Raw genomic sequence first — 22,894 nt, forward strand, 5'->3', positions numbered from 1 at the left:
TCTACTCATTGTTTCATGCAAAAAGTAGTTATTGAGTATTCACTATTTCCCAGGCAAATAGTGCCACAGAGGTAAATGTGGTCTACAGGGGAGGAAGACAGAAACAGACAAGTTATAACATTATATGGCAAACAGGAAAATCGAGTTATATACAAGGTGCTTTGGTAGTCAAGAGTAGAGAATAGGAGCTAGTTCTTCCTGAGGATAATAAAGAGGACAATACTAGAGAAACAGACATTTGAATTTGGTTTTCAATGATAATTATAAATAATGAATAAATGATAAATAGCAATAATTTTACTCAAGACATACTGTTGGGGATTTGGATTGAGAGGGATTCTATTTTAATATGACTTCCATTTTGACAGCTCATATACTATTTCATATATTTCAGTTCCTAAACAAATTTCCCCATTGAAATAAACTTATTTCATACCTTTATTTCATAAGAAAGAAAATTATGATACATACTGTTTATGGTTATCAGGTAGCAAAAGTTGAACTCCTATTAGAGTCATATTTTTCACGTATCATTACCTACTCACTAAGGGTGACTTTTAAAGAAAGACATAGAATATACATAGCCAGGCATAGATATCATACACAAGTCTATCACATATGATGTGTAAATCTATGAGAGTGTGTACACACACACACACACATACATGCTCACACAATCACAGTCAGCTCCATGTGCGGAAACAAAATTGGAAGCCACGACTTGAATGAGTACAGAGCTTAATTTGGGGCTTAGAAAACATTATTGGTGATTAAATGCTGGCTTCAGTTTTAAAAATCAACTAAAAGCAATTACATTCTTAAGAAGCTGTTTTGATGCTTTTTAATTCTGTGACTTTATAAGAACTATTCATTTCATTGCTTTTTAACTCACCATCTGTTAATTCAATAAAGATGGTCATTTTTGATTAGCCTTAATTGTTCCGCCCTGTTTTTCCATAGAGTTAAAGGGGTTTTTCATTTACTCTTTCTTTTTCCACTATGGCCTCAGCCCCAGCTTGCTGCCTAGCAAAGGCATGCCATTTGTCATAGGGGGCCAGGCAAGACAGAGTGAACGGCTCGTTGAAATCCATCTCAGCTTGTGAGAACAGCTAATCCCCAGGCATGCCCTCCCTGCTTTAGGGGGAGGTGTGTCAGACACTCCCTATACTAAGGCTTAAACATGAAGCCAAAAATGGCCCAGAACAAACCAAATCTGTGGACGGAAACATAACTGCAAATGTTTCAGCAGGAAACAAACTGATGAATTAACAACAGAATGAAAAGTCCTCGTGACCAACCAAATACTACCGTTGGTTTTGCATCTTTCATCTTGGTCCTCTTGAGATGAGTCTGTGAGCACGTTGACGGACTTTGTTTAGAAAGTACATAACTTCTGGTCAGCATTCAAGAGCCATGCACCTTAGCTGGTCTGTAAAGACAGCCAATATGGGAGGTGAGAAAAGACTCCAAAAACACATCCAGCTCTGTTTAACCAAGATGGGATTTGTCTGTCCTTCGGGCCCTGGCAAGCTCACAATCCACCTTTGTTAGGGCACAGGCAGCTATACATTTTCCATATAAATTTCAACTAGCCACTGCTCATTTGCATCCCTTCCTTCAAACTCAGACACCCCAGTTCCTCTGAGGTTAGCTGACCAGCAGCTGAGAAGAGACCTTTTCTCTATGAATGCATAATTGGTCATTGATGAACAAACAGGCTCTCACAGAGTCTACCTGACCTAGGGGGAAAAAGTCTCTGACCATCATCCCAGATGTCCATGTCGGTCAACACAATCTCCATATAATTTATAAGGTATTAAATATCAAAAATAATGGATCTTTTCAGTTAGCATCTTGGCAGATGATGATAGCAGTACATTTTATTTGAGAAGCCAGCACAGACTTCTTCCAGTACAACTGCAAACAGAAAACTGTGAACATTGGCCCCTGATCCTCCTAGAAGAAGGCTGCCATTATGCTCCATCACAGTTAAAGCTATGTATGCACCTCCTGGACGGCATCCAATCACATAGCACTTCTCCCTCCCTCCTCGCTTACTTTTACTCTTTTTTTCTTTTTTAGTAAAAACATGTTCTCTCAATGGCTAGACAGTGGTTTCTAGTAAAAAAAACGGACTGCAAATCAACCAGGGGAATGTGTGCTGAAAGGAACAGGAGATTTTTCAGAATCACCGGTAACAAGATACTTCTTTGTAGTCAACTTTATGTGCTATGTGACGTGCCATATGGACTGAAGGCTGCAGTCTAATGTATAACTCAGAAGTGCCAGCCAGTGCCAGAGAGAACAAATTAAATGAGGGGAAACTGCAAGAGGAAAGGTGGAGTTATTTACTTGGAACCTGAATATAGCTTAAGAGTTTTAAATACGCTCATGATTTCTCTTCTTTCCTTGAGCTTTTTCTTGAACATTTGGATATGTGGGAACCTCTATATTTTGCAAAAATAACCAAAAGTAAAAATGAAAGTGTAATGAAAAAGGCCTCTCTAGGAAATTAGGTATGTACTTTGCCAATTGTATAAAAAAAAAAAAACATTTTGCTCTTTAATGCTCACAATCTGGTGAATGTCAACATAAAACAATTGCAGGGCTAGCATTGTGGCACAGTGGGTTAAGCTGCCACCTTCGACACAGGCATCATATATGGACACTAGTTCGAATCCTGCATGCTCCATTTTCATTCCAGCTCCCTGCTAATAAGCCTGGGAAAGCAGCAGAAGATTGGCCCAAGTACTTGGGCCCCTGTACCACGTGAGAGACCAGGATGAAGCTCCTGGCCCCTGGCTGCGGCCTGGCCCAGCACTGGCTGCTGTAGCCATCCAGGGAGTGAACCAGTGGATGGAAGATCTCTTGATTTTCTTTCTCTCTCTCTCTCTCTCTCTCTCCCTCCCTCTCTCTCCTTCTCTCTGTAACTCTGCCTTTCAAATAAACAATTTTTTTTTAAAAATTTGGAAAGCATGTTGTGATCTGACAGAAAGAGAAAGCTCAAGGGATAAATCCAAAGGCAGTAGAGTATAGAGCTAGCATTCTTAAGTCATATAGACCTGGTTTCCCTTCTCAAATATTTTGATTTGATTCATGGAACAAATATTACTTATGTGAAAATGGTATATTAGAATATTATACTGAAGAAGAAAACATGATTGCTGCTCTCATGGAGGGGGTTTGGGATGGTAATGATGTAGACAGACACTGAACAAATAAATTAAAAGGAAGAAAATTGGAGAATACTATAAAACAAAGTAAAATGAGTAATGTGAAAGAGTAACTGGATATCTACTGTGGATTTTATGATCAAGGAAATTCTCTTTGGAAAGGTGGTATTTGAATTTGAATGATGACAAGGAGCCAGCCACAAGAAGACCTGGTGGAAACGGATTCTAAGTAAATTGAAGAGCAAAGGAAAAAGGACCAAAAACAAAAGTAAGTTTCCCTTTAATAAAGGAACAGAAAGATAAGTGTGCATGGAGTTTAAGTGTAAAGGAGAGAGTTGTAAGAGTTGTAAGTAAGGGCCAGATCATTGGGTCCTTACCTAAGATAGCTTGATGGCCTCATGTGTAAGTTGGAGTCAGCAGCCACTTTTGTGGAATGTTTTCAAAGAACCTTGGAAAGATCCCTTATCACTTAAAAACTCCCTCTTCTCCTTAATGGCTAAAACACCATGATTAACCATGTACCACTTGTGCTTAAAGCCCATAGTCCTGGATGTATGTAACAGAATTAGTTAAGAACACAGTTTTAGTGACATTCTGAACCAAGATCAAATCAGACCCTCCCCCTTGTTAGCGCTATGACTACTTTAAGTTCCTTCAGCTTACTGAACCTGAGTTTCTTCCTCTGTAGTAGGGGCTAATCATAAATATCTCCTTCCAAAATTGTTGTGACGTAATAAAATGTTAGCACAGTATCTGGCACTTGGTATATACCCTCATTCATCCCTAGCACCATTGTTAAGTACTGTTAGTTCTGACTCAGCATGAACCAGTTCAGACTTCCAGCCTTAGATCTATTATAGACCTCAGAGATGTCTAAGTGCAGCTTGTTCATTTTACTAATAAGGGAACTCAGGCACAAAAGGAGGAAGGGACTTGCCCAACTTTACACAGTAAGTAGGAGACATAAATATGAAAATCAGATGTGGCTTCTAGCTCAAACTTCCTTATTACTGCACAGAGTTAATCCACTAGATCCTTCTCTGGAGGGGTATTTAAAGTGAGGAGGACAGAGGTGGAAGAGATAGAATATGTCGCCTAGGACAGAGAATAATCTGCTTCAGGATAGAGGAAGCAGAGGAAAGAACAGGCTGAGGCCATGACAAAACCAGCATTGCTAACTGGAAAGTGCCTAGGCCTGGATCTTCATTATTTGGGGGTGGGGGTTGCTGTGGCTTGAGCATAAACACCCAACAGTATATAGACTAGGCATAGATTTTTGGCAACAGCAATTCAGGTCGTCATAACTCATTTTAAAGCAAACATTCAAAAATCAGAATTTCTTTGCACTTCCTTACACGCATTGACAAGCTTAGAATTGTTTTTCATGTTTATTATTTATTGACAGACATTCTCATCTTATCAATACATATGGCCTTTAAATTTTTTTCTTGACAGGCAGAGTTAGACAGTGAGAGAGAGAGAGAGAGAGAGAGAGAGAGAGAGAAAGGTCTTCCTTCCGTTGGTTCACCCCCCAAATGGCTACTACGGCCGGCGCTGCGCCAATCCGAAGCCAGGAACCAGGTGCTTCCTCCTGGTCTCCCATGCGGGTGCAGGGCCCAAGCACCTGGGCCATCCTCCACTGCCTTCCCGGGCCACAGCAGAGAGCTGGACTGGAAAAGGAGCAACCGGGACTAGAACCCGGTGCCCATATGGGATGCCAGCGCCGCAGGCAGAGGATTAACCAAGTGAGCCATGGTGCCGGCCCATGGCCTTTAAATTTTAATCCAGTTCCTCTATGGAGCACGGAATTTGTTTTACTGTACATGGTCCCTTTTACTTTGCTCTATTTTTTGCTACAGTTCTTATTACCACCCGCTGTATTACTCTTTAATTTGTTTGCTTGTCTGTTGTTGGCTTTGTCTGACTCCAGAACATAAACGTTAATTGAGAATTTTTGTCTGTTGTCATCACTGTATCCACAGCACCTAGAAGAATGCCTTGTACATAACTGGTATTAAACACATTTGTTGAATAAGTAAATTCTGGATCCCCAGGAATTCTCCCCCAGCCAACCTGTTTCTCAAGAACCTCAAGCTGCCTTGAACTAGATGTAGTCCAGAAATTCCAGGACCTCAAATGAGGAACATGGCCCAGCTTGAGCGAGAAAAGTTATCACTTGAGGAGCAGACAGTTTAACCTGGACTTGCAGTGGGAGGCGTGTAATCAGCTATTTATCTACAAGGTTGGAGCCACTCCATGACAAACAGGAAAGAAAGCTAGGGCCACGTCCGTCACTCTAATTGGACAGCCTGCCTGACTTCTCTCACTACCACATTTTAGACTTCACACTGGACCCACTCTTCTAAACTCCTGAACTTAGTACCCCTTGGGATGTTTGGGAGAAAACAGCTTCATTCCCAGGTTCTTAATTGCACAGTACATGGCACTTCAAGTCTGAATACAGGGGAGGTTTTGACTCAGAAGCTTCCTTGTTAAAACCAACTATTCCATATTTTATGAATCATTTCACCAAGTCTACCAGAATGAAGAGAGATTTGGGGTAAAGAATTTAAGAGTACAGGAGGTGAGAACACATTTGTCGTCACAGCACGAAGTTTTGAGAAAGAGGGCTATCGGGTGAAACATGGTGTATGTTTTGGACTCAGTGGTATAAGAGATGATCTCAAGAAATCAGAACAAGGAAGCGGGCCCTACAATGAAGCAAAGGAGGTTAAGGCTCAAAAGATAACTACCAGAGCAGGCATCCCCATATTGGAGTACCTGGGTTCAATGTCCAGCTCTGGCTTCTGACTGCAGCTTCCTGCTAATGTGCACTATGGGAAGCAGCAGGTGATGGCTCAAGTAGTTGAGTCCCTGACACCCATGTGGGAGAACTAGATTGCATTCTGGTTCCTGGCTTCAGCCTAGCCCATCCCCAACCACTGCAGACATTGGGAGTGAACCAGCAGATGGGAGACATTTCTCTGTCTCTCTCTCTCTCTCCCTCTCCCTTTCTTCCCCTCTCCCTCCCTCTCTCTCTAAGTCATAATTTTTTTAAAAACAACTTACAAAAATATGATTTACCATTACCGGATCAGTCATCTCTCCCCATCCTGATTCTGCTTCATGTAATTGTTTGAGTTAACTGAACTCCTTTTCTAAGCTACAAACATTAACTGGAAGATTAAAAATGGTTGTTGATGGGGAGGAGGATGATCAATTCACCTTAGTGGAGATCTGTCCAACTTGCCATTGTCTTGCCAGAGGGGAATGCATTGTTTTGGGTTTATGCTGAAGCAGTATGCCTAAAGTGGGTGGGGAGAGATTCTGGAGAGCTCAAAGACAACAGCAAAAACAGGCAGAGAGCATGAAGCTCGGAAAACTATATCAAATGTAATATGTGAGGATTTGGGGGTGGAGATAGAAGGCAGAAGAGGGCAGTTAGGGATGTGAAACAAATGCTTGTTTCTGAGGACCTGGCCAAGAAGATGATTAATGGTAAATTTCCTCTCATTTTAATTGTAGCTACCCATGATATCAGAAAAGGCAGTATTTACTGTCATCACAATGGAAATCAAGGCATAAAAGTTAATACTTTTTCCCTGAGAGTTAGAAGCGTGCAAATGATGACCAGGAATGCCCTGTGTGGCCACCCTGGGACCCCCACCTGTACTTGGTATTGATCTGTCTGCCACCTAGCTCTGCTCTTACTGTATTATTGTCAACAGGTATATTTTTCCCGATTTTCTCCAGGCCTCACAGTTATTGGCCTATATTATCTTTTCAAATCCTAGAAATCAAATTCAAACCTCAGCTTGGCTAAACAAAAAAATAAATCAAAGCTTATTTGGAAAAATCATTGAAGGACATAGTTATTTTATCTCGTTCTATGAAAAGTCACCCCAGGATTTTTCATTTGCCAATCCTGCAACCAATCCAGTCAACCTCAAAAATGAAGTTTTAGAATTGATTTGAGAGCAAATATATTATAATAAGCAATTTCTTGAAGGCTAGAAGGAAGATAACAGAGAGATGCCTTTGGGTGCCCATAAATAAAGAAAACTGAAAAAGCAATTGACCATAGTATAACTGTGAGGTAATTCAAATACATTTTATTATATTTAATAAGCATTTGAAATCCAAGTTGTAGTTATAGCTGAATGACTGCTTTTGCTTTTAAATGTAAAATAGTCAATTTACACTTAGTTATACATTTTGTTGCTTACATTGTTCATATGACAAGTTTTATTATTAGCAAGTTATATTAACCATAAAATGGAAATTAACTAGAAAAAAGTGAAATATGGAAAATTAAAACTAAACACGGAAATTACACATAAGGAAACTGATTTTATGATATATTTTATGTCAACTTGGTTAACATATCCCATTAAATGGTTTGGTGTCATTATCCTAAATTTTTTTTTAATTTTAGGAGACAAGGGCACAAACAAAAGGTCACATATAATTTATACTTACACAAAGTAGAAAAGAAAGTATAACAAAGAAAACAAAGATTATTCAAACTTTAATTACTAATTTCATTTCAGAATATAATCTAAAAACTGAACTTAATCTAACAACCTAATTTCATCTAACTGAATGAATACCTCATGTACTCCATTTAGAACATTTCTTCACAAGACAATATAGTGCATGATTATTTTTAGGACTTTAAATCATGAGGAAAAAGTAGTGCCACTTTTGAGAATTCAATTTTACTATTGTTCTATTGTTTTAGCATTCTTTTTTCAATTACTTCCTAACCCAGGCACAGATTCAGCAGTTTTTAAAGTGATATTATATTCACAAATGTTTAAGTTAAAAATCTTAACATTTTCAAATCTCCATATCATCAGAAAGTAAACCAAAGCCTTATGAATTTTAGTAATTGGCCTATTACTTTAGATTTTTACTTTTCAAAAATTTTCCAACCACTCTCTGGCACAAGTTCAGCAACTTAAAAAGTTTTGTTGTTCCTAGAAGTTTTAGTTAAAATTCTTAGAATTTTATCATTGTCATATCATCCAAATATTTTAAAAACTGAATAATGCATATTTTAAGATTTTTTGCTTTATTCAGTGTTTTTAAAATTTTTTATGGTTTCTATTGTTTTTACAGATGTGTGCATATGAGAGTTTTTATTGATTGCCATTGTTTCTGACCTGAGCACAAATGTAGTATTTTTCAAACTACATCATTTCTTGTTTTATTAACAAATCTTAACACTCTTAAATTTATAATTCGTCCCTATATAATAATTTTAATAATTTTTCAGTGTTTAATTTAAAATACTTTCTGTTCTTTTATTACTTTTTAAATATTTGTTTCAACTTAATATTCTATTATTTTTTGAGATAACATATTTTTATTTGATCCTGACTCAGGTGCCAGTTTAGCAGCATCTTAGCTGTATTTTGACCAAAAGCATCATATGCAAATTACTGTATTTTGCATGTTTTACAGAAATTTTGTGTTCTTGTTTAAAATTTTTGTGTTCTTATTTTGTAGGGAGCTTTGGTGTGCATTATAGGTTTTTTTTCTGATTTACTTCTGGTCTGGGTATAAATTTAGCAGATTTATGACTGCACTGTGTTCCAAAATTTCATGTAAATGATTTAGTATTTTTAAATGTATAGAGCTTCAAAAAATAAATACAATGGTGATGTGCTACATTTTTTTCTTTTTCTGCTTCTTGGATTTTCTTTTTGGTTTTGTAGTGTTTTTCAACTGTTTTGTTGTTTTGTGTGATTTGGTTTGGTTTTTGTATTTTTTTTTTCAATTTGCTCTCAATTTGATCATTAATTCAGCAACTCTGGCTACACTCTACTCTAAAATTTAATAAGAATAAATACTTTAAAGTTACAGATATCTACCCCCCAAAAATAATTAATATATGTTTAAGATTTTTTGTTTTATTGTGTTTTTGTTATTATTTTTTTATTTTATTTTTTCAATTCGCTCCCGACCTGAGCACAAATTCAGCAGCTTTTTGGCTGCCTTGTGCTCCAAAATTTCATATGGAAAATAAATATTTTGTAGAACACAGTTTCCCAAAAGAAATATAATAAGAAATATTAAGAAAAAGTTAGTGTTTTTTATTGATATTTTGTTATTTTATGTGATTTTTCCATTCTGCATTTGCTGGTAACATACTTGTATTTAGCAGCTTTCTGACTGTGAAGTTTCATATGAAAATCTTATCATAGTGGAGAAAATAAAGTTTTAATAAAAGGACACTGCTTATGATTGTAAATATGTAAATCCTGTTACTTTTCTGTTTCTTCCCATCTGTATTCATGCAAACAAAATTTCTTTTCAAAATTCACATAGCAAATTTTGCCAACTCTTTAATTCAATACAGTTCTTATTAATAATGTTAGGTTAAAATATGTTCTTGTGCTAAAATAAATTCAATGACAAAAAAGGAAAAAGACTAGCATATATCAGTAGTAACACAAAAGTTTTTTTTAAAAAAAATAATCCCTGAATTTGTTCTATACTTATAGGCCCAACCCAATTACCAAATATCATTAAAATAGATTTTTTTAAAAAATTTAAAGTAATCTCCCTATCACTAAAGTCAAGGCCACTGGCCATTTATATAATGTGATCCAATGAAATAATGGAATTCCAATCCAGCAGAAGAGCTTGATCATCTGTTTTGGTTGCTGTAATTAGACTTGACCTATAATTACTGAACAAAACAGCATATGTACAATAAACATTTAAACAAATGTATTTGGTTCATTAATTTATTCTCAGAATCACTAGCTTCAAATCTCTTCTCTTATCTAGAGCATAGGAAAAATCATAGGAGAAACTGTATCTGGACCTGAAGACAGTCCTCGTACCTAGAAGGTGGATTCTAGCATTAGTTCACCACCATTATTTGTTGTTTGATCACTCACTTCCTCTTGAATAGCTGGAAGCGAAGGCTTTGTGGTCAGAGGTGTTTCAGTCTTAAACAGTGACTCCATCCTGATATGGGTATTGATGTAGAAGGATTTCTGAAAGGACTCAAGGGTGAAATAATAGATGAAAGGGTCAAAGCAACAGTTCAGAGTTGCAAGGCACAAAGTGATTGGGTACATGATCTTTGCAAATCTTTCCAACAAGCAATTAGTAATGGCCTGGGAGCGCACCAGGGCATATAGGAAGAGAACAGAGTTGTAAGGTACAAAGCATACCACAAAGACTGCCATGTGCACCGTGATCATCTTCAGCACTTTTTTTTTATTAGTCCCAATTTGAGACAGTGTAGCAGGCTTGCGGAGAGTTCTCAGCACCACAGAAGAGCAAGAGACATTCAATATCAGAGGAATGATGAACCCAACAACTTCAATAAATATGGTGATCTTGGACAGGTAAGTCTTCCAGACACGTTTGGAGAATCCCTCAAAGCAGGTGGTGGTTGCGTTGTTGACATTAGTCGTAGAGAACAAAGAGGCTGAAATACCACCACTGAGGACTAAGATCCAGACTCCAGCACACACAATGGCAGAATTCCGCCTGGTCCTAATGGTGCGAGATCGGAAGGGATAGACAATGGCCAGGAAACGATCCACACTAATACAGGTGAGGAATAGCATGCTCCCATAGATGTTGGTGAGAAATGCAGTCCCAGAAATCTTGCAGAGGGTGTCACCAAAAGGCCAGTGGCGATTGAAGTTGTAAAATATTTTGAAAGGTAGAGTACAGACAAAGAGCAAATCAGAGAGGGCCAGATTTGTGATGAAAATAGCAGTCTCACTTCTCATTTTCATGCGGAAGCAGAAGACAAACAGAGAGGCACTGTTGGTAATCAGACCCAGGATGAATACAACACTGTAGACAGCACCATTCAGATTATACTTGAAGGAATCATCAACCATGCAAGTATTATTGGCAGTAGCATTGCCCAACCTGGGTCTGAGGCTTGAATTTAAATCTTGGAATTGGAAGTCAATGAATCTTCTGTCACCCATGGATTTTTGTTCAGGAAGCCTGCTGGTTGCAGGGGTTCACCACTTTGAGACTAGGGACTGGTAGGGAATGCCTTCCTCCTATGGGAGACAAGATGGAATGAATCATCAAATCTGCCTTCTATCCAGGAATTCTGTGGAGTAAAAAATATCCTGTCCACCCAGATGGGAAAACAGCATGCATGTGCAATTTGGTTTGATAGTGCTTTTGAACTCCCATCAAATGTTACACAGTACTATAAGAGTATGCTGCAGGAGTGGGAAGAGATCATACCCAATACAAAAGGTGTAATACTATAGCATAGCAATGAACATGAATAAGCTTTAATGTTACCTGAGAGCCTAAGAAAAAAATCTTGATAGCTAAAACAATGTTAATGCTTTGAAATTTGCATGGGACTTCTCAATTTTCAAGATCTTTTCAGAAGCCATGTTTTATTTGATTCTCACAAAAACACCATGAGACAAGACAAAATTATCATTTTACAGAAGTAGAAAGTGAGGCTTAAGTAATTCACAATTACAGAATGTCAGAATTAGAAAAGAGGATAAAAACTATAGTCAGAACCAAAATTAAGGGTTTTTAAAATTCCTAATCTAGGAATTTTTAAGCTACTCTAAATTGCATTATTTTCTCTCTGCTGTTACTGAATCTCCTTGTCTGAGTATTAGTTCCATCACATATGATATGGGATATACGACCTCCAAGACATACTCTAAAAAAAGTTTTGACTAAATTTCTGAAGTAAATTCCTGATTCACTTATTTCTTCTGAAATGAGTATTCAGAGGACAGAGATCATTTGGTTAATTAGAACTTCTAGCTAAATGTTTTTTTTTTTTTCACTATATCACATTCCCTTTCTAAGGAGATAATTCAAATAACAATCTCAGTATTTCCTCCTGCAGATTGTGGCACCTTTCGAAGTTTCTCCCACTTTAGGTCCTAAACCTATGATGTCTTCCTTCTCTCTCTCTCACTACTGGTTCTGCCAAGTATTTCAATGCCCTCAGCTTCTAAAATGGCCCTGATCAATAGAGCCCTTCTCCCGTTGAACACAAATGAGATGTAAAAGGTAGATGAACTGCCTTCCCCATAATCAATGTGCATTTCTGATCTGGCTGCTTACATGCCCTCTGCTTGACACAGCTTGTACACATGGTAGCCACTGACTTGATCTTCTTTTTTGGGTATCTAGGCCAACATTATCCAAAGGTACATGCAGAAATTTTACCAACTTTCTCCTACATCAACAGCTACCATTGGGTAGAGGTTGTCTTTTTTTTTTTTTTTTTTTGAAAGGCAGAGTGGACAGTGAGAGAGAGAGAGAGACAGAGAGAAAGGTCTTCCTTTGCCGTTGGTTCACCCTCCAATGGCCGCCGTGACCGGCGCGCTGCGGCCAGCACACCACGCTGATCCGATGGCAGGAGCCAGGTACTTATCCTGGTCTCCCATGGGGTGCAGGGCCCAAGCACTTGGGCCATCCTCCACTGCACTCCCTGGCCACAGCAGAGAGCTGGCCTGGAAGAGGGGCAACCGGGACAGAATCCAGCGCCGCAAGGCGGAGGATTAGCCTAGTGAGCCGCGGCGCCGGCCAGAGGCTGTCTTTTGAATGTGCTGTATAATACATTGGGATACACAGCTGCTGATGCATTCTTTTGAAGGAGGAGGATATGGAATAAAAGTGGTCTTTGTCCCCTGATGTATCTAGTAATGTGTTTTAACATGACTATATTTTAAAAAGTGAAGAGCATTTTTCTCAAATGATTCTTCCTTACATCACTCTTTACTTTCAACTCCCAGGAAACAGGTCCAAGTCAAAGGATCTCTATATATAACAGGGAAGGGAGTGGAGGAGAGAACATTCCAGAAACACAGACACCTGACATCACTTCGATAAGTGTTTGACTTGAGAAATAACTGTTTGGTTTGAAGAAAAAATTCCACTCATTGCAGTGCCAACAGGGAGAGGCGACCTTGGAGAATATGGAGCTCAAAGCAAAGGAGTGTCAATTTTCATAGTTTTCAGGTTACAACTGGAAAATTGTTATCTTTGAATTCCCATTCAACAAAGTGCTACTTCCGCTAAGCCTAACACTGATCTATATTCTTTCTTGATCATTCCATTACAAACATCCAGCTCACCATTTTCCAGAAGCAATCTTGATATGCAAAAGCAGTTTGCAGTACGAACCTTAACCAAGGTCCAGGAAGAAAACAAAAAAAGCCAGATGTGGAAAAAATAAAAATAGATGATAGGAGTAGGAGAAGAGATGAAAAATAAAGTAGCAGAGAAATAAAAGCTGGAGAAATTAGAAAAATGGAGAAGAGGAGGTAAAGACAATGGGGACCTTGCTGGGAAGAGTTCAGTGCTGCTATTTAATCAGCATTCAGAGTCAGGGAAGGCATATCCTCCAACTCCATCCTCTCAGCTGGCTTCTCTACACCATCCATCCGGGTTTGTTAGTCAGAAGAGCGGTATGTTATCACTGTTTAAAGTCACTGAAGCCTATCAGCAGAAGTGAGAGTGTAGAAAACCTCATCCAGTGGTATTCATATCTCACTTTGGGAGTCCAGACTCAAGTTTTATTTGTTGCACAAATGGAATGGCAGAAGAAAAAGCACCAAACTTTTTAACTGCTTAAACCATTTTATATATTAGTGTTGGCATCCCACTCACTATCTATTAATCTAGAATCCTTCTTTAACCCTAAGACTATCATTCAGAAATCAAGAGAACTATCCCTCTGAAATAGTCACACAACCTGAAGAAATTATGACACTGAAAACCCCTAATACTAAAGCCAGGATTTGTTCACTATGATCAGCTTGTAACTGCCTTCTACAATAAGTATTGTCAGTAAGTTTATTTGGAAAATGATTTAATAATAGAAGCCTTTTTTTTTAACCTCTGCCCAGAGTCTTTGTAGTCTGTTCACTAGTGACCCCCATATATAACATGCTTCTAGCTCACTGGCTACGAATTATTTTGTATTTCCTAAGATGCTATGTTTCAAATAGGTAAGTTTTGCTTCCTGTTTTCCATTCAGGCATTTTCTTATTATTTCAATCATTTTATTTTAAAAGTTGCATTGTTTTTTATTGACAAATCATAATTGTCTTACATTTATAGAGTTCAGTGCAAAGTTTGATATATGTATACAATGAGCGGTGATTAAGTCAAGTTAATGAGTGTGTGTATGTGTGTGTGTGTATATATACACATTGTTTTACTTCATTATTCTGTTCCCAAGGACATATGCACTATACCCATAGCGGGCAGTCTGCAAATGCCTGGTACTGTGCTGTGCTGCTTTGAGTAATCAAATCCTGTGGGAGAGAAAGTACCACAGACAAGAAAGCAGCACAGTCTCAAGAGGGCATGGGAAAACTGCCACTATGGCCCTATTCATAGCTCTCCCTTGCTCGAACACACACCACCTTTGCTGTCTAGCAGTGAGGGTGTGGTGCTGGGACTTAACACAGCATTGGAAGTAAGGAGTTCTATTTCTGACTCAGACACTGGTTCACTCTGTAACTTGGCTATACTGTTTCTCTTCCCTGTGTAAACATTACCTCTGAGCCTCAGAGCTGACGCTAGGAAGATTCAACAGGGCTTGTGAGTAGCTTTATGAGCTTGCCAGTATGCAGCCCTACCTGACCACAGAGAAACATTATAGAAGCTTGTTTCCTTCTCTCTCCTCTGACACAACTTGAAATTTATCTCTTTTTTGGCACCCTGAACTTCATATTAGCAACTTGTCTTTCCTCTAACACCATGTATATTTTGTACCTCAGAAAAGCCCCCTCTTGAGATCCAATCTTAACTAAATGATTTCCTCAGAACAGGATAATCCAGGAGGGTTTCCCCAAATGACTTTCTCCCGTGAAGCCATGATTTTAAAAGGTCAGAGAAGCACTTGGTCCTTAGGCCTACCCAGAAGGAGAATCAATGATATTACAGAAACAGACTGGTTTTCTTCATTTTGACTAAAATGAGCAATGTCTAACCACTAGATCTTCTCAAATGGAAACCATATTGTACATGGAGCAAAAGACCCAACACGTGAGCTTCAGATGAAATGAAGAAGGAAAAAGATAGGTTTATGCAGTTAATTATATCTACTACCACAAGCAGCCTTAGACTACTGTCATGCAAAGACTTCTACAACCAGTCATTCAACAATTAATTACTTGAGGGTCTGCAGTCAGTGTTGGGTAGATGTATTTTCATTGACAATGTGAAGGAAGAAGGTAACCTGGAGGTTGACTAAAAGAAATCCAACCTTCAATGAATTTTTCATTTTGACCTATATATATGGAGCCAATTCAAACAGTTCATGGTAATGTCCACAACTTAATTCCTTTTTACTTTTACTTATTTCCAATGATAATGAAATATACCATGTTTGGAGCCTTTGGGGCTCCTAAAGGAAAGTGGAGTCCACCTTTTGGACCTCTAAAAATGAATATTTAAATCACTTCAATTCATGAAGTGCTAAAGTTTTAGATGAGACATTGAAAACAAATCTACAACTTCTAGCACATGCCTAATACCCTAGAAAGGCTGCCTTGCTTTTGCTCCCTGCAGAAGACACTCCAGAACTTATGGAGCCAAGGTCCTTGAGGCAGAGTCTATGAAAGTCTCTTGGGTCAGATCAGAGTCCTTCTGATCCCCAGAGTATCTCCTTTTTCTACCCTGGTCAAAGCTTATGAAAGTTGACACAACAGTTTTCAGAAGAGGCTGAAACCTATCACCTACTTACAGATAGACACCTAGCAGTAAGGTGAATTTAAAAGCACACAAAGGTGAAAAAATAGCTCAAAACCATTCTTGTTGGAGTAATAGGGAATATTTCCAGACCGATGCTCCTCAAATGAGATAACAACTTCACTCCAGAATGGAGCTGAGAAATTGATCTGTACCAGCCTCTTCTATTTTCGATATAAGAAATATTTTTAAATGATATCTCCATTGAATCTGATTTTCACTGATATGATTAAGATTGTATTAGTGAGAATAGGAAAATGACTCAGGTCCCAATGTGGCCAGATCCTATCCTCAGGGATTAACTTGACTCTGTTTTCTACAAAAAATACTCCAGTCACCCACTAACCCTTCACCTGATGACACAGTCCAGTATTTGAGAAATAGTGTGGTCTGGGTTCAACAAGATGAGGCCAATGATTGCATCAGTCCTATTAAAGCAGGATTTTCTCTAGCACTTAGTTATAGAGTAAGAAAACTGGAGAGAAATTGCTCAACCTAATATTATGAAATTTTCTAGAGCCTTGAGATTCAATATCTCATCTCAGCAAAAGCCCGTCCTTTTGAGAAAATTTTTGGGTGTTCCTTAAAGAGGTCATTTCCAAATTTTGCAAAGTCTATGCATGCCAAGTTGGAATTCACCTTTATCCCATGCACTTAAATAGTCATATCATTTATCAATTTGGAAACCACATCAATTATATACTTGGACACTGATCCTGATTATATGAATTAAAAAACGTGCATTTCATTTCTAAAGGTAAATGCCAATAGCATAGAATTGATTCAAAGAATCAAAATTCTTATACACCAAAATTATCTGGATTACAATGCACACTTACAACTCCTCCATCCATTCTGGATGTTTGGATCATACGATTTGTAACAATTTGGAAGTACATATGTTGGTTACCAAAAATAAAATGAAGGATTACCGCAGTTTATTTCGCAGTTAGTGTTAGGGTTAGGGTTATGGTTAGAATAAATGAAGAATAAAATGAAGGATTCATAGAGAAAGTTATTACCAGGACAGTGGTACTCACCACATTAGTTCAAACCGAATTCTGGCATCAATTTGATTCAAGACTTGGATAACCATTGAACTTTCTAGAGGCACTGTGATTAGAGACTTCCTCCAGTGGGTGCTGTGAAATAAAATTATTCACAATAGTAGGCCATAAAGAAAGCTTTTCAATAAAATGTATACCAAGATCATAAGGCAGAGAAAATTGTTATATGATATAATCAGAGTAAAGGAGAGCCAATATATTTTAAATGGTATTTAAATGCTTTGAATTTCAGTACTAAGGAATTGCGTAAAACAACTTATTTTCTCTTCTCAAAACATTTTTAATCAGCAACTGTTTTTTGAGTAACCACTTACATACATAATTCAAAAAATACGATTTTTGAAAATAAGCACATAGACTATAAAATTTTCATGTGATGATGGACACCAGTACAACCCTGTCTAGGGAATGATGGGATGATGGAATGTGGTGGCACATTAATTAGCAAATGAAGATTACTACTGTTTTCTGAGATACAAAAAAAACCCTTTTCCATACTGATGAAGTTTACAGAGTAGAACATTTTGATATCTCATCTCCTTTTATTTCTCAGTTTCTAATTTTTTTTTTTCTATTTGACAGGTAGAGTTGTAGACAGTGAGAGAGAGAGACAGAGAGAAAGGTCTTCCTTCCATTGGTTCACTCTCCAAATGGCTGCTATGGCCAGTGCTGTGCCGATCCGAAGCCAGGAGCCATGTGTTTCTCCTGGTCTCCCATGCAGGTGCAGGGCCCAAGCACTTGGGCCATCCTCCACTGCACTCCCGGGCCACAGCAAAGAGCTGGCCTGGAAGAGGAGCAACCAGGACTGGAACCCAGCATTCATATGGGATGCCGGAGCCGCAGGCAGAGGATTAACCAAGTGAGCTATGGCACCGGCTCCATTTCTCAGTTTCTGAATTTTATCTTCTCTCATTGACTAATTCCCTGGTCAAAAGATGAGAAAGAGAAATAGGAGTAGATTACACGCCGCCCCCTCCCCCATTTCTACAAGTTGATAAAACCAGGGGAAAAAACAGGTAGAGATTGAGACCAGTGATTCTGTCACAACTTTGCCTTATTTTATTAATGGTATTCACTGAAGCATATAATCCATGAGCCTATAGTATTTTACACTTTATGTTTCTGTGTGGGAGCAAAATGTGGTAATCTTTACTTAACATACGCTAAATTGATCTTCTGTATATAAAGATAATTGAAAATTAATTGTGATGTGAAGGGGAAGGGGAGAGGGAGTGGGAGAGGGGAGCGTTGTGGATGGGAGAGAAGACACTGGGGGGGGGGAGGCTATTGTGGTCCATAAGCTGTACTTTGGAAATTTATGCTCATTAAATAAATTAAAAAAAAATCCATGAGCCTGTGTAACTTATCATTTAAAGGGAACTGGTGACAAAAGGCATAAAATACTTCCCCCACTTCCATAAGGTAATGCATTACATTAAAAATAACTGAACAAAGGAGACTTTTTCTGGGGCCAGCAGTGACATTTGTTCTTTGTTTTTCTTTTCCTTTTCCCTGGCAACAGCAGTTGCTATTAGGCAGAGACCTTGATTGGGGAAGAGGAAAGAAGGCTGGAACAACCAGTTGGTGCTCTAACCTACACCCATGTCTGATTTTCTTCCCCCAAAACTATAGTAATATAAGGATGGCTTCAATTACTAGGCATTAGCACACTGACTGATAATCATTGAGCCTTTACCAGGAAGTCTTAGGCCTAGCCAATATTGCCTGTCTGTAATATCTTCACAACTCTGCACAAAACACTTCTATACAACCAGAAATATTCTGCAGTGGTGTTCATGCAAATAGCACCTACATTTGGACCCTACTTATTGCAATACCTCTTCCTATAAGGAAAATCATGCGCTAGTGACAAACAACACTATGGTCACACCTCAACCTCTTCTGAATAAAGGTGGCCAAAACAATGCTTACTGCTACATAATACTCCAACTTTCCTGAAATGATTTTTCTCGAATCTAAAACAACAAAAATAAACAAATAAAAACATTAGACAATTTGAAATAAATTGAAATCACCTTAAAGGTAAGTAGAATTAATTTTCACACTCCTCCAGAGAGCAGTATTCCTGGAATGAAATGAAAATCATTTTATTGGTTTATCTTAAAGGGAGACAGAAACATTAACATTTTTTTCCTTTTATGGCTTTCACAGTTGATACAGATAATATAGAAAACTTTTTTATTTGTAATCCAAGCAAATTAGGAAGTTCAAATACCTAGAAATTTTCATATCTAATGTTAATCAGGATAATCAGATCTAGCCCCCCACCACTATCCAACTTTGACAGAGCAAATCACAGTCTTTTCTGGGGCTCAGTTTCTATTCTCCTTTCACTTTTGGCTTTAAATGACAGGAGCCTTCAACTGGTGCCATGGCGGTGGCCACACTGGCTGTTCCCTCCTATCAGTTACTGTCACCTGCTCCCATTTGTCACTGCAAAAAAAATTTTTTTTAATCTCTTAAAGTCTACAGTGAGGGCCATTAATTTTTATTAGATTCAATTAAAGGGATTTCTAGATTTATCTTAATATCAAAAATGAATATGATTAACTAATATCAGAAGGTAACAACCACAGTGCAAGATGCCATTTATACCCTACAGTCATATCAATGCTTTCATTTTCCTCATATACTTTCCTTCTGTCCTCGAAATGAACTTATCAGCATACTTTATAACATATCCATATGTAATCAGTAAGCTGCTTATTCTATATATTGTTCTCATAACCAATTATTTCTCTACTAAAATTGAGGCTGGATTCCCAGTGGTGCGTGGCCTTCTATCAAGATCCCAATTTTCAGTACCAATATTCACTCCATTAAATATTTTATAGGTTATTTTCCTCCTTTTTAAGGAGGCCAAAATAGACTATATATGATGACTATACATACAAACAAAAAGTAACTACACAATCAGGCCCTGACCAGGCCACAGCAACTACACCAAAACTCACTTTTTCCCTCAAAGGGAATTGAAGAGATCAAACTTTAGCTAAGCTTGACCTGAGGTGTTGCTGTGAGTTATCTTCTCAGTTCTTTCTAACTTACAAAGAATACACATTCTGAAAGGCTGGCCTGATTGTTCCAATAGGGCTTTCATTCGCATCTCTGATTGGCAGGAAATGCTTTAGAATGTAGACACCATCAATTTTATCAGCTGAACTCATCCTTCTAAACAAGACTGTAACTTTTCATTTGCGATAAGGTAGAACTCATCCTTCTTAACAAGAATGCATCTGTGATAAGGCAAAAGGATTTATAATCTATGTTGAAAGGTTATATTGTTTGGAATTTTGTTCTAAAAAATAAACTTGTTGCAAAGCCACTAGATAATTTGGATTGTAAATTATTACTTATGTTTTCATGTTAGTCAAGGAAAAAGAAAGATGACATGATTTGGTAATGTAGCAAAATGAATAACCTCACAAAGCTCTAAAATGTTCTAATAAGTGCATTCATCTGGTCTTTTCCCACATGAAATAATGATGAATTACTCTAAAAAATTCTTAAAAGTATCTAAAATATTGTCCTTATCAATTCAACAGTATCTTTTTCCTAAAAATATTAAAATATTCAGGATATACAAGAAGAGAATTTTTAAAGATGTCACACTGTTACATTTGTATGGCAAAGAACATTTAATTTCACATATAATAGAAAATTCAGTTTATGCCAGAATTAGTTTTTCATTCAAACATGATTCTTCCTTTATGGGCAAGTTCATGAATTATTCAACACAGCAAATGTCACATTCTCCATAAATCAATTCAGCATCAAAGACATGTCATGTATAGTTTTACTAGAAGAAACCTCATCATAATAGAAGCCATGTTACCTCAAAATCAATTGTAAACCAAAGAAATATAAAGCTGGCCAAAAGAGTTTCTAAATTGTTCTACCCTGTGATTTTAAATCAGCTCTTTAGGACGACTGTGTTTACATGAAAAAAAAAAAAAAAAAAAAAACACAGCCTGAAAATCCTGCATCTCTTCCACGGAAACAATATTATTGCCAAAACAACAGAAATTCTTGATTTTTACCATTCAACACGACGATCTTTGTTCAGCACTTCAGAGTTGAAGTCTAACTTCTTTCCCCAAACACTCAAGGCATCAGTGTTTCCACTGAAGCTTGTTACGCCATCCCCCCACCCCCAAACGCCCAAATCAAATCTTTCTCAAAGAGACTTACCCCAAGAAAGAGTGTGCTAGATGAGAGAGTGTGCTCATGCCTGTAGACAATTAGCTAGTAAACATGTAAACGGGCAACTCGCACTTTGAAAGTGCGTATTTTTATCCATTTTTTTTTAAACAGGGAAAGGTTAGCCCAGCCCAAAGTAGCAGACTCTGGGCTGCCGCAGCTTCTTACTGCAAACCGCTCATTCTGAAAATGTGAGCTTATTTACACTTATCTCTTTCCCTTTGTTAAAGACTTGCCCTCTTGAATGCTGTAGCCGGCATGCCTTTAACAAACAGGACACAAGAAAAGGCCCAAAGTCCGGGCTGGAGCCGAAGGCCGGGGGAACTCTTGGGGGTCTCAATAGGAAATGCTTTTCATTGGATAAGGAGGCATTATTAGGAGCCGAGACCCCGCCCAATCCCCTGTGCTCCACGGTTCCCTTAGTCACCAATCACTGGACTGAAGAAGTTTTTCCTTAAAGAGCATTGCCCAGGAAAAGCAGTTTCACAGTCAAGAATTAGTGGCTTAAGTGCCACTTGACAATATAAAAAAGTGTCTTTCCTGACCAATTAATCCACGGAGAAAGCCTCTGCGCCTGTCTTGCTGCAGTACTGCTACTCCTTACAATTCTAGTAAGAAGGAGGAGACAAAACTCCAAACTGGGAGGAGGGTGTCAATTACGAACAGCCCATGTTTGCTCCTACTTGTTTAAATTAATTACAAAGAAAACAATATTGATAGTAATAAGTAGCAGCTAGGGAAAAGGCAAAAGTGAAGGGTGCCAAAATTACGTTCCTGTTACACTGTGCAAAACTAAAATTTCCACCAACACAAAAATAAAAGAACACCGAATACCATACTCACTTAAGCCTGTGAGGCTCCCTCAGACGAAGATGTGCTGGCATCCCACAGCTCTAACACCCACTTTCCATTGACTGGGGGTAAAGTAAAAGCAGGGGTCTATACTTCCCTTAAATAACTGCCTGGCAGGAAGTCTAATTACTACGAAATTTCCCAAGGTTTGCTAAAACCCAGAATAAATAATACAGAAAAAAATCTATTTATGACGGGGATTTATCTTCAACTGGATTCCGCCCCTCCCCCAGGGAAAGTTCCTTTCCTATAGGTTGACTTCCTGGGTCAGCCACACTGCCATGTTCCGTCTTCCCTCTTTTCTTCCTCCTTTCCCAGCTCCCTCATCTGAATTTGATGCAGAAACTCACTCTTCCATCTGAAACTTCATTGCTAGCCCAACCCCTCCGTCCACCAACCCACCCCCACCCTTCGGGCCCCCACCTCCACCCACTGCTAACACCACCACCAGCAACCCCTCCCCCTTCTCTGGAATGAAACTCTCTGGCCAGGAATAAGGTGCTTTCTTTCTCTGGGCAGAGCCAGGCCTCTGGAGAATTGGGGGAACCTCTGCTTGCTTTAAAACTTCAGTCTGCGTAATTAAGCTGCCTCCCAAATAAGAACATGTTCCATGTTTGTTTATTCTTCCTCTCTACAGCTCTATTGTGGCTGTTCTCACTAACAGTCAAGGCCAGTAAACAAGTCAGTGTGAAGCTGACACTAGCCTTATTACTTGTCACTGACTCTAAAAACACACTTTTTCTCTTGCTTCCCCACCCCCACTCCCCAGTTTCTGCTCTTTCTGTTCCCCTCTCTGCTTATCTCCGGGATGCCAATTTCTTTTCCTCTCTGACATAGGCTGCACCT

At 38.3% G+C, this 22,894-nt stretch overlaps 1 protein-coding gene across 4 annotated transcripts; it reads right to left on the reverse strand.

Moving 5' to 3' along the window:
• Window positions 1-420: 420 nt before the first annotated feature.
• Window positions 421-22,002, reverse strand: LPAR4 (lysophosphatidic acid receptor 4). Of its 4 annotated transcripts, XR_016227953.1 has the most exons (5): window positions 21,188-22,002; window positions 19,012-19,061; window positions 16,949-17,050; window positions 11,079-11,218; window positions 421-1,429 (listed from the first exon to the last, which is right to left on the reverse strand). XR_016227953.1 is itself a non-coding variant. In XM_008272961.5 (4 exons), exon 4 carries the CDS (start codon window positions 11,138-11,140, stop codon window positions 10,028-10,030), a length of 1,113 nt encoding a protein of 370 aa, XP_008271183.1. In that variant the 5' UTR covers window positions 11,141-11,218; window positions 16,949-17,050; window positions 19,012-19,061; window positions 21,188-22,002; the 3' UTR covers window positions 7,270-10,027. The 4 variants fall into 4 exon arrangements, 2 of the variants coding, with proteins under 2 accessions (XP_008271183.1, XP_051683325.1); XR_007912101.3 differs by lacking the exon at window positions 11,079-11,218; XM_008272961.5 differs by lacking the exon at window positions 421-1,429 and having other exon boundaries at window positions 7,270-11,218.
• Between the last annotated feature and the right edge of the window lie 892 nt (window positions 22,003-22,894).

Source organism: Oryctolagus cuniculus, chromosome X (genome assembly GCF_051225735.1).
Source record: "Oryctolagus cuniculus isolate XC-2025 breed Fujian yellow rabbit chromosome X, ASM5122573v1, whole genome shotgun sequence".
Taxonomy (NCBI): Eukaryota; Metazoa; Chordata; class Mammalia; order Lagomorpha; family Leporidae; genus Oryctolagus; species Oryctolagus cuniculus.

What these genes read in the sequence shown, in the direction of transcription:
- LPAR4 (XM_008272961.5), bottom strand. Translation starts at nt 11,140, where the DNA reads ATGGGTGACAGAAGATTCATTGACTTCCAATTCCAAGATTTAAATTCA.